At 38.0% G+C, this 12,808-nt stretch overlaps 1 protein-coding gene across 1 annotated transcript in view; it reads right to left on the bottom strand.

Moving 5' to 3' along the window:
• Positions 1 to 12,808, bottom strand: part of LOC107697278 (protein PTHB1-like) — a 160,258-nt gene that overhangs the window by 8,048 nt on the left and 139,402 nt on the right. Inside the window, exons 23-28 of the mRNA XM_016497998.1 lie at positions 5,443 to 5,528; positions 4,150 to 4,249; positions 3,443 to 3,525; positions 2,991 to 3,081; positions 2,688 to 2,770; positions 1,802 to 1,901 (exon numbers count right to left, since the gene is read on the bottom strand). Coding sequence (XP_016353484.1) covers positions 1,802 to 1,901; positions 2,688 to 2,770; positions 2,991 to 3,081; positions 3,443 to 3,525; positions 4,150 to 4,249; positions 5,443 to 5,528 — 543 coding nt within the window. The remainder of the gene's footprint in view (positions 1 to 1,801; positions 1,902 to 2,687; positions 2,771 to 2,990; positions 3,082 to 3,442; positions 3,526 to 4,149; positions 4,250 to 5,442; positions 5,529 to 12,808) is intronic.

Below are 12,808 nucleotides of genomic sequence, written 5' to 3'. Positions count from 1 at the left end.
TTGGGCTTGTTTGCTACACAACTTTAGCATTTGCATGGGCTAAATGTATGTATCTCTAACAGCTTAAGCCAATTAAGATTTGTTATGGAGTTTCAAGGGCTTAATTGTAATTAAATCATAATTCTGTACCCTACCATGCAAATAAGTGACTTAAAAACAGCGGTGCTGAATAGGGGTTGAATAATTATGACAGCTGTATTACAAAAAAATATGACATTATATGTTTACAATGTGTTGTACCAGAAAACTTTTGAGGCAAATTAAGACAAAACAACATCATCAAGAGGAATAAAATGTTTGATCAGAGCAACTGAGAAAACCCCTCAATTTACTGCCAAAGATGAGCTGATGAAAGGAGGAAACATTTCAATAGTGTTCTTCTTTCAGAGTATAAGTAGAACACTAAACAAGCATGGCCTTCATGTTGGGACACCACTCTTGATCAAGAAGAACATAAAAGGCTGACTTGAATATGCTAAAATAATTTGGATAGCTCTGTGGAGTTAAAGAAGAATGTTTTATGGATTTATTATCAGTGGTATGTCTGGTGCAAAAAAAGGCAAAACTTATGAGCAGAAGAACACTATCCCTACAGTCAAACATGGAGGTGGACCAGGCTTTACGTTACAAAAGTGGAAAGTTGATTTTTTGAAGTATCAGGCCATTTTGGCAAAAAATGTGATGCCTTCTGTAAATGGACTGAAGCTTGATGACCATTGGACTTTCCAGCAGGATGATCATCCCAAAGTACATATCTAAATCTACTGAAGCTTGGTTAGGGCATCAGTCATAGAATGTTCTTCAGTGGCCTGTTCAGTCTTCAGATTTAAATCTCTTTAAAAATATTTTGTGCAATTTGAAGAAAGCAGTGGCAGCATGGAAACCAAGTTTCTGTCATGACAACTCTTGGAGGGATTGGCATGGTAATGTACATGACAATGTTAATGTATTTGGTCTTGGCGGAATATATCTGCTATGCTGCTGCTGCTGCTGCTGCTGCAGAGCAAGTACCGAGACTTGCTACTGCCAATACATCCACAACATGCTGCTGTGAGCATGTAAGAAATATTGCTGCTGCAAATATAAAATACATGAAATAACCCCCATATAGCATACATGCATCACCTCGTAGCAGATCTATACAGGTGGAGCTGAGGAAGGTGGAGGGTTTCTGAAGCAAGCTGCAACTGCTACGGCAAGCACTAGTCATATATTTGAATGTTGAGCAGCGAGCTCATTGGCTACCGATACAGGAGAGAACCAATCGCTGTGCCATATGATAATGATGTCATTAGGTCAGATTGAGTTAGACCTATCGGACTGCGCCATCTAGAGTTTCATGCCAGAACTCTGTATATTATCAGTGATCTGGAAGCTTTCTCAAGCTTTTTCAAAGAATGGGCTAAGATTCCAGCAGAGATGTGTTAGAAGCTTGTAAGCACTTAGAGGCAATGTTTATTGGAGGTTATAAAGAACAAAAGATTCTCTACAAAATGTAACATTTGGGGGTTGAATAATTTTGTACATTAATGAGCCAATTCAATTTTTTTCATTTTTCACTAACGTTATGTACTCAGAATCGTATTTAAATACATCATCCTGATGAATGACTAAATTTCTGATATGAATTCTTATATAGTAATTGGATTGTTTGCCACATGTGCAATGTGGGGAAAATAGCTAATAATAAAGTCAGTGTGTATGATATTTGTCATTGTGAAAGTCTCAAGTCTGTACTTAGATTCTAAGTTTCTTTAAGTGTCTTGATTTTTTTTTACCCCAAAAGAAGAAAATAACTTACCACGACATCTAGGACAGCACTGGCCAGGTGGAGTGTGGGTGAGATGAGATGGGCAGGACAGAACAGGACACACCAATTTATGACACATGCTTTGCCCTCCCTGAAAAACACACACATGATTATACAAAACATATATCTTTGTGTTAAAGGCACAATAATTAACTCGATAATAAATAGCTTGCTGACTTTTCTATTTATTGACATGACATGGTTAGATATAGATAATATGATTTATTAAGTTGGGCGTTGATAATATTGATGATAATACGCAGCACCTGAAAATAGTTCCCAGCACACTCCCTGTGTAAGCAGGTGGTCACGTTGGTTATGTTGACGGAAGTTAGCCTATTTTCAGGTGCTGCGTAATATCATTGCGCCTGCTGCACCCATAGTACGGCAGCAAAGTTCCTTGATTATTACGCTGGAATGAGAGTATAGTTCTTAGCCATATCGGCCTAGAAAATCGCAACTTTTCATTTTCCGTCGGTCTTAGTACACGATGTAACTACAGAAGAGTCAAGTTTTAAATAGGAAAAATATAGAAACTCTTTGGTCATTTTTGAGCGAGATGCTAACGGTCTAATCAGATTCAATGATCTATGCTAAGCTACAGCTAAAAGTATACTCGAAAACGGTAAAACTCAACTGTTTAACTCTAGGGGAGTTGGAAAATTAGCCTATTTTCAAAAATAGTGGAGTGTTCCTTTAAGGTGTGTCTTTAGCCCCACTGTACCCTATTAGTAATATAATTATTATTATTATTGTGAATGTTCAAATACTAAATATTTGCCATCGGAGATGGGCTGCTATTGTTTGGTCATAGTAAAGTGCCCCAGAGCTTTTTGTTGTCACTCAAGTGTTTGAAGTGTTTAGCAGATAAACTCACAGTGCAGATGCATTTAATACAGGGATTCCCTTCAGGATGAAATTCTTCGTCTTCTTTATATAAATTCCCCTCGAAAATACACCCTGTGAACATCCAAAATATGAACAAGCACTAGGTTGAGAATCTGGCTGATTAGCAGAGATATTCACATACACCTAGACAAACAACTAAGTTTTGCGAGTAGTGAGGAAATGTTGTGCACATCAATATCTAGAATAGGGGCAAAATCACTGTATAAGAAAATAACAGACACACACACACACACACACACACACACACACACACATATTAACACTGACTGACCTGGGCAAGTCGGGCAGCATTTAGTTGGATGGATTTTGGGATTCTTACAGTGAATGACACACCTCATTTCTGCTTCAGTGATGACACCTTCCTGTCCAAAGAAAAAGTTTACTTTCAGATTTATATTGGTAGGTGGTTTCTTGTTATGGTAACTTAAAAACAAGAAAATGCAGATATTGTGCATGAGGTGAGGTAGGAGGTACTCCAGTACTATTTCATCTACATTATTATTACTAGGTTCTTTTTCCCATTTGACAAACATTCTCATTTAAACCAGTAGTTTATTAAAGCAGTCAGCTTGCTTCATTACTTGTTCATTTGTGCAGTCCTGTTTTTCTCATTCGGTTTATTCTACTACTAGACTACATGTACATGTCTTACAGCTGGTAACTTTAACAGAGTAAATCCACTCTGCGCAGTCAGTGTTTAATGTTTCAATGAGACTGACCCACCTGACAGCTGTATGTGACACAGGGTTTCACAGGGCTGATCCAGTGATGGGAACTGTTGTAGGACGTCCCTTTTAGCTGACAACCTGCAGAGAGAGAGAGGGGAAATACTCAGATCAAATTATTTCAAGCCATGTACACTTAAAAAAAAATGGTGTAGGATTTACTTTGAAACAATTTTCGCTCAGAAATTGCTAGTAAAGTGTCTACACAGAAACAGCAAGTTACATATTAAATTAACCATGAAGTAGAAAGACTGTATTATAACAGTATTTCCAATTATCTGTTTTATTTACAACTTATAAAAATCATTTTTTACAGTGTAACCAGAAAATCTGAGTCATCATTGTTCACTGGCTTTTATATTAAAAATAGGCTGAACATCATCTGCAGATTATTGATTGATTATAAGTTTATTATATTGATTACAGGTTCTTATTAGAAGAATGTCAGATGTTCTAAGGAAACCCATTTGCCCAGCAGCCCTGCAATCAAATAAAACTGAAAAAGAGGGAAAATCAAGACCTCAGCTGTAAAGAATCATGGCGTCTCTCAACCATAAGGTGGCAGTGATGTTAAACATAGCAAAACTATACATTATGACTAAAGAACTAAAGACGTTTGTGAGCCCAGATATAATAAATAATAATCCGATAACATACTTTTGAGTTATTTCTCTTAGATCAGTTCTTCAGGAGGTTTGAACTGACCTTTGCATCTTTCACAGCAGGCTCCTGTCTGTTTGACCACCAGCGCACAGTCCTCTGCCAGCGGTGAACACTTCTCCTGCTTGCAGTCTGCTTTCTGATTCTATTGATAAAAAGAAATAATTAAAGGACAATCCCATATCATTCAGTACTGTGTGTAATAATTGTACTTGTTGACAATGTGACAAGGATAAAACCATGAAATTTAGTACGGGATGTGATCTGCTTTCTTCATAGATCAGCTTAATTCAATCACGTTTAGTTCATGACATCCCCATCAACAGCAGACAAATGCATGTAGTACATAAAGAGTAGCATCATCTTTCAGAGATAAAACTTCCTGTATTGATTTCTATTCATCAACTCGCATGCTACAAAATCAATCCGAGACATTCATCAACCCAACGTATCAGCTCGCATGCACTAACCTTGTGAAAGGCACATTGTTTGACTCTTGATGCTTAACATAATGTTCTCATATCATTCTCTTTATAATGGATAGCAGACACATAACATAGACCCATGCTGATTTTTGGGATCAGGACAGGGGTAGATGTGGATTACAGTAATTCCAATTTATCAATAATGTCCATCTAAATTTATTACATTGGACATATGCAGCATTTACAGTTCTCACTACAAAGTCAGCACTGCAAATTTAACCACAGAGCGAATGACATCCTGTAATTTTCCCTTTGAACAACATGTAAATTATGAAGCTGCACTGAGTACATTATTACATTTACATTTAGTCATTTAGCAGACGCTTTTATCCAAAGCGACTTACAAATGAGGACAATAAAAGCAGTCAAAACTAACAAAAGAGCAACAATATATAAGTGCAAATGACAAGTCTCGGTTAGCCTAACACAGTACACGTAGCAAGTTGTATATGTATATATATATATATATATATATTATACACACACACACACACACATATACACACACACAAAGAAAAACAAGTAGATAGAATAGAAAAAATAGAAAGCTAGTGTTATTATTGTTGTTATATCGAAGACTGCATGTATATTCTTATATTATTTACTTGTGGTGACAGAACTTCCTTTCTTAAAAAATATATTTCATATAGGCTATCTCTTGTATAATATGCGACTTATTATTGAATATCTGTATCTCTTCTACAGTCATTCTATTCTGTATGACCCTTGTGTTAAAAGTTCCTGAAAGCTCACAAAATCTCTCCGCACTGCTGCCTTACAACAGAAATTGACTGTTAAAATTAGTCATGTGAAATCTGCAAAGTGCGCTATAAACATTTCACGGTTTTCTCACCAGACAGACGCAGGAGATGCAGGGGTTGTCTGTGATGTTGGGGATGTGTAACACTTCTCCCTCGTTTTCACAGCTAGCCTCCGTACCTGAAGGAAAAACGAAAAATAATCATATTTATATATTTACATGAGATATTCCCTATAAACATTTTATTCGACCATACAAACAGCAATTAAAGCCTGCAAATAACCAAATCCCTTTAAGATGAGTGAATAAGGGTGTCCAAACTGCTCTTGCTTAGTTTAAGTAGAGTTTACAAAATATACCGGAATGTAGGCCACACTTCATTTTACAGTGTTACTCTATATGTAAGTGATTACCGAGTAATACTAGTTAAACTAACGAACGACACACTTACTGGCACTTATTTTATGGAGCTACTTCTGCTACATATTGTTATTACTATACTGATTAACAATTGCATGACTAATGCAACGGACACTGTAAAATAATTATTCATATATGACTCTTATAGGAGTCACCGGACTACACAGCTAAAATCTTTTCACCAACCTTTTATTAATAATTTTCGAATCTAAATACTACTAAAGTAACGTAAAAACTGCGTTAAAGCTTGTTTTGACATTATAAATCGTGCTGTTTTGAAATGATAAAAATATCAAAACCAACCAGATTTCGAATAGGCCTATACATCTTAATGAAACTAATTTGATGTCTAATATTCGATGTTTTATGCAGAAATGTTTATATGATTTGATTAGTTATGAATGACCATTTATGAATCTTACCGGTGATTAAAGGTGCAGTTAAATGTGGCGTTTGGAGAATTAAAAACCAGAATAACAGGTTGTAGGTTACTGGAGGAGACAGACACAGCATCCTAAATTCGCTCCAGACGCACGGGGGGAAAGAGAAAAAATGAATAAATCGAGTATCCAAAGCCTGTAGAAATGGGTTTCGTTAAGATCCAGAGAGAGGGGGACATGGGTGTCATGAGGGAGTCGATCCGCGGTGGACAATCAGCTCAACATTATAACGACAAAAAGGGTCCAAAAACACGTCAACGGCGAGGCAACTTTCCGAAGATCCAGGTTTGCAGGTCACAAACTCCACAAAGAGTTTAAAACAGAGATAAGATCCAGAGGTCTTCTGGAGACAAGCGCGTGGAGAGATGACACTGCCATGATCCAAACAGAGATATCCAGTCTTTGGTCAGAGCGCGCTGGTTTGGTCTCCGGTTCCTCTCTTGACAGACACAAGGATGCGCACTGCTGGTCATTTCTGGCGACGCCGATAGCCTACTCATCCAGCTCCAGAGCTACAGTTAAACATTCCCGCGGCGCAGGACCGTCCTCCAGTCCACGCAGATAGCTGCCCCTCTCTATTTAAACGCACGTGTGTGTTTATAATCCCGCAGATCTGCCGTATGCTGAGGTGTAGTGAGATCCGCCCCTATCTGTACCCTCAACATATCAGCATTCAGCATGGGCACACTCGTGTAACTTTCTCACCAAACAAGAATTTCAGCCTATTGTAAAGGCACTGAAGATGGATAGGAACATGCCTTTTGCATGTAATTCTCAATCTTAGAATAACAATGACTTCATTCATTGACCATTATCCAAAGTAGGTGCCAAGTGTCTTCAGAAATCCAAAGTATCTACGTGGATTGTTCCATCTGCAGTTCAAAGATCAGATTAATACCTATAGATATGAGGCTCAAACAGACCTGTTCTACTTACATTTGAAGAATGATATGTCCTGAGACTAATTGCTTCTAAGGTAGAGGTTCTTCTGAATACCAAGACAGGGCTCTCAGGGAATCAATTTATTCCTTTAATATTAGTCACTAGATAGCGCCAAAGAGCACTTTTACTGGAGATCTTGCAGCCTGGTGACTAGTGGTCTTGGAAATTCAACTCACCTGACACTGACAATCCCTTTTGCCAAGCCCAAACAGTTAGGGGTTTGGCAAATCTTATTTAGATCCAATTATAAGTACTTTTAATTGGATTAATAATCAACAGTGAGTGATAAACCATCCACGGTCACTTGATAGGACATAGATGATGCTAGCATATGGTGTGAGGAGCTTATGTTATTATTTTTTAAGTTTGTAAAGATATAATGTGAATGTTGAGGAGACATCTGATCTGCAGTGTGTTGTGATTAAATAGGACCATCCACCTGTCATGTCTTGCTGTACCTTTGCCCTACACCTTATTGTGAACGATTCGATGTCATTACTCAGTCTTCTGGTGAAACAACCTCTCTGGTGACCTATGTCGGATTTCTCCAATCATTTAGTTCACTTAAACCCTGCCCCACTCCATCCAATCAACAAACAATGAATAAATCAAGTCCCCACCCAACATCTTTTTTTTTTTCAGAAAAGATCTACCATTACTTCCATTAAATTGTAACTAACTCTTCAAAGCTATTTGCAGTGAAGAAACTATCTAGACACAGGTTGCAATTTTAGTCAGTTGTTTCTGTTGCAATTATCTTTAGACTATATCTATTGCAATAACAAAACCACCATTGTCTGTATTCGGAGTCAAAAGTAAATGAAAACATAATTTAGATGTAAAGGCCTGTTCACACCAAGACAAATATTCGGTGCGATAAATATTTTAATTCAAATTAACGGCTGTTAATGCATCTGTTCAGACCGGCAGGAACATTCACATACCATTAATACTACAAATTTTACTGAGAGGTGTTCCAATCTTTTTTTCCATTTTACTGCAAATGAAACTGGTCAACCAATAAGATTTGTGCTTTTAGTCATGTGTCCAGAGACACTGCTGTTACATAAAACCAGGGTATTTCTGCTTTTTTTTCTAAGCGCCACCTACTGTCAGAGAGTTAACCAGCATTTTCATTCAGCCCGTCTGCTGTTTATTACGCATTGGTATTAAGAGACAAATCAAATATGAAAATTGCACTGCATTTTCATGTTGAACATTTGTGTTGGTGTGAACAAACCTTAATTCTATATAATCTGGAAAAATCTATATAATCATCTGGAAAACCAGCCACCTATACAACTTCATTTGACTTGTCTTACCACTCCACGGTCTCTCTTTTATGCAAGCTAGGGCCCTGTCCCAAATGGCATGCTTCACATGCATTCGCGGTCTTGCAGACTTACAATGGCCGCCACGTGCGCGTGTCCGTTAAGTCCACGAGACCGCAGGGTGTCCCATTCGACATTTTAGCTTTCAGAAGGGTGCTAGCGAGCGCCCCCTTTGCAGCCGCTATGCGCCCTCGATGCGCACTTCTGCTGAGCCCGCACTGGGGCGAGGTCCGCAGCAGGATTCTACCCAACAGTCAAAGCGGCATTACGTCACGAAAGTGTGGACTCAGAGGAAGACCACGAGGGTGCGATTTGGGACAGGGCCTAGAATAGTTATTGGCACGTCTCAAAATGGATACTTGCATGGGTTAAAATGGCATTAGAGGACAAGTTACTAGTTTAACCCAAAGTATAGTTTAGTTTTTATGCGTACACTAGGTTATGCGCACAGTGCACGTGATGTAAATTTCGCCATCAGCATAGTATGCGCATACAGTCCGATCTTTCTAACTGTGTGGACATTTCCCAATCAGTGGCCATTTTTCAACCACTTTACCCTATTTGCTTTAACCCACTAGGTGCTAAGTTTAGTTGTGGGGCTTAGTAATTTTAGCAAGCTGGGCAAAGCTGTGGAAAAAATATCCGAAATTGCATACTCTTTGAGTTGGTACTTTTTTTTTATATGTACTTAAGTGAAAGTGATGTGACGTGTGGCCAAGTATGGTAACCCATACTCAGAATTTGTGCTTTGCATTTAACCCATCCAAGTGCGCGCGCACACACACACACACACACACACGGAGCAGTGTACGTATTACATACTTTAACTTAAACATATTTAATAAAAAGCACTTGAAGTACAGTATACTTCTTTTTTGTAAGCGTAGATTGCGCACACACACACACACACACACACACACACACACACACACACACACACACACCTGGAGCAGTGGGCAGCTGTTTTTGCCAGTAGCCCCTCACTGCAGAACAAAGATCCAGAGGGCGGGGTTGGATCCACATCTAGGGGGTGGAGATGGTAGGTTTGGGGGTTGAGATGGGTGGGTTTAGGGATCAGGGGGTGGAGACGGGTAGGTTTAGGTACATGTAAGGTGGGAGGAGTTGGATCTGGATCCAACCTCGCCGCCTGGATCTTGTGTTCTGCAGTGAGGACCATCTCGTTTTTGCTTCGGCGCCCAAGGGTTTGGTGCCTTGCTCAAAGGCACCTCAGTCGTGGGTACTGAGTGTGGAAGAGAACACTGTACATTCACTCCCCACATCTACATTTCCTGCTGGTACTGAGACTCGAACTCACGACCTTCGGGTTACAAGTCCAACTCTATTGGTTAATTGCCATATCACTTCTATGTTGAGCTCTGCTGAACTTTGATGCATCGCTAACAGTCGCTGCTGCTTGTGTCGCCAGAAATTGCCACTCTCACTGAAAAGGAATGTAGTCAAATTGCAGTCAATGTGAAGCCCCTTAACCAGTTATCATTATGAAGACAACAACTAAAAAATATTATTTTGGTTTTACAAGTTGAAAATAGCTAAACTGAAATCGGTTCAAAGTACCCCCGGTTAGAAATCACTGCTCTAGTCTGTAGTATGATTTACACTGACTATGTATAGATGTGGGATATATGACTCATTTCTTCCCACTAATAGCCACACAGATCAGCACTGTAAGGAGTTGATGATTTTGTATGGAAGGTAGACATTATTATCTAGACAAATGGCCCTATCAAGTTGCCAAAATGAGGCAACATAATACAGAAACAATGCATGCAAAACCACAAAAAACTCCATTAAACATCTAATCTTGGTCCACCCACACCCACAAAAGGGTTTACCATCTCATTGGAGCATTTGTACATTTTAATATTTGTAAGTTATATTATTGAGTGACATTTTTATTGCCTCATTTGACAGTGTAATCGATTTACAGGAGAGATTGATCTCTCTAATGCTTCAGGTTTAAAGGGAAATGTTTCCTCGGAATACATAGCTGGTACCAAAAGATCACATTAAAATCTATATAACAAACTTTAGTTTGAATGTAATATTGATTCAACAACTGGAACAAAGAACATAATAATAATAATAATAATAATAATAATAATAATAATAATAAAGGTACAACTAATAAAAATCTTGATATAAAATGTAACGTGATATTTTTGTATTATGAATGTTTCTGATGACTCCTACGATTTAAAGGTAGATTATTCCGACATTCATTTTACACATTGTTTTATGCAAACAATTTTCTACAGTTAAGGAACATTAGACAAAATGACCTACAAATACTACTTTTTCTAAGACCACATATATCTGAAAACTATAAAAATAGTATTTACATGATTATCCACTGCTATGGCCTTGAATTCTCTATATAGGTATGAATGAAACTGCGTGTGTGTGTGTGTGTGTGTGTTTATAAGAAACTGCATGTCACACTCCCCCGCATCATGAAGAAAGGGAGACAAATGTAGACCCACAACAGTGTTGTGCAAAATTCCGAATTTAAGAATTGGCTCTTTTTTAATTCAAGAGTTGATTTGATAACATTCGTGTGGGTCTTTCATCCTGAGAAATAAAATGTATAATTAAAAACTACACGTCCATATAAATTTCATTCTATTTTAGTCTGAATTCCAATTCTGTATGTAATTTAAATTCAGAAATTGGATTGGAATTTAAAAAGCTCTGAATGTCACACAAACAGACTGTGAGACAGACAGCAGAGATAAGATGGTGTGGTTATTTTTAGCCATCTCAGTGGGGCGTGGTGCCCGTGATCAGACGTCACGCCGGGCTGCGCAGGTGTCTTTCTGAGCAATAGGAGATGATGGACACACAGACTACATGCTGCAGTAGCAGACAGCTGAGTTTAAATATAAACCCCTCCTACATGTCCACTTGCCCTCAAAGACAGTGAAAACATGCACTTTTTGATTATTTTCTGCCACTATGCTATCAACTCTAGAATTACAGCAAAAACATCAGGATGAGCTATTAACCTTTACACAGACAACCCGACTAATAAAGAGCCAAAGAATTTTCTCAGTGCAGCAGCTGTCAATGTATTCAGCCGTCTCCTGCCTCTGACTTCTTCTCTTTGACCTTCACTGAGGACTTCCTGGACACCTTCGTCTTCTCCTTTGATGACTCTTTCTCTCTGGTTGACTCCTTGTCCTTTGAGGGTTCCTTTGACTCTTTTGTAGACTCTCTTTTGGACTCTTTTGACGACACCTTAGGCTCCTTTTCTTTACTAGAGTCTTTCTCCTTCTTCTCTCTGGACGATTCTTTAGATGAATCTGTTAAAAAAATGAAACAAATATAATGTATAAATATAACAATGTAGATATTATGATATATGCTTTGTTGCAATATAGACAGCAATTTTAGGCATTATAGGAACGATCCTCATGAAAAGCCTGTTCTAAAAGATAGCATCATGCTACCATCTGAGATCCCTTATCTTGGCCAAAATTTAAAGCAGAATTGCATGGATTGTTCATAGATAGGACAAACCATAGTGCACTGCAACTCATCTAGTAAAAATCCATTCAATATTTAATATTTTTGTGTAACACATTTTTTATGCATATTACAATGTCACATTGTAAGCTTATCAACATGCTACTTGCAAAAAGGGTGCCAAATGGGACTGGCAAAAATTGCAAATGACATAATAATAGCAATGGTAGTAGTCCCTTGTGAAAAAGAAGTACGTTAGCATACTTTTAAAAAGAGTACTTATGGAACTAATACACTTGATATTCTTAATATACTAAAGTGCAAACTGAATGGAATGTGTTTTCAGATGCTTAATTGCATGTTATTTAAATAAAAACATATTATAGTTTAAATTTATATTACATTTATATTAAAATTAGTTTAACTCAAAAGTGGTTTTTGACCCATTTAAATAGAAGCCATTTCTTAAAGGGTTAGTTCACCCAAAAATGAAAATTACCCCACAATTTACTCACCCTCAAGGCATCCTAGGTGTATATGACTTTCTTCTTTCAGACGAATCCAGTCGGAGTTATATTAAAAATTGTCTTTGATCTTTCAAGCTGTTTAATGGCAGTCAGCGGGTGTTGCAGTGCATCAGTCCAAAAGAAGTTAAATAAAGCGCATCCATCCATAATAAAAAGCGCCTCACACGGCTCCGGGGGGTTAACAAAGTCCTCCTGTAGCGAATCAATGTGTTTTTGTAAGAAAAATAACCATATTTAAAATGTAATAATCAATTTACTCTAGCTTGCGCTCACTGTTGTACACGGAAGCAGCTCCGGGCGGATGACGTATGAGGTC

This window comes from Sinocyclocheilus anshuiensis, unplaced genomic scaffold, assembly GCF_001515605.1.
Source record: "Sinocyclocheilus anshuiensis isolate Anshui unplaced genomic scaffold, SAMN03320099.WGS_v1.1 scaffold979, whole genome shotgun sequence".
Lineage (NCBI taxonomy): Eukaryota > Metazoa > Chordata > Actinopteri > Cypriniformes > Cyprinidae > Sinocyclocheilus > Sinocyclocheilus anshuiensis.
This window is presented reverse-complemented; position numbering and strand designations above follow the sequence as displayed.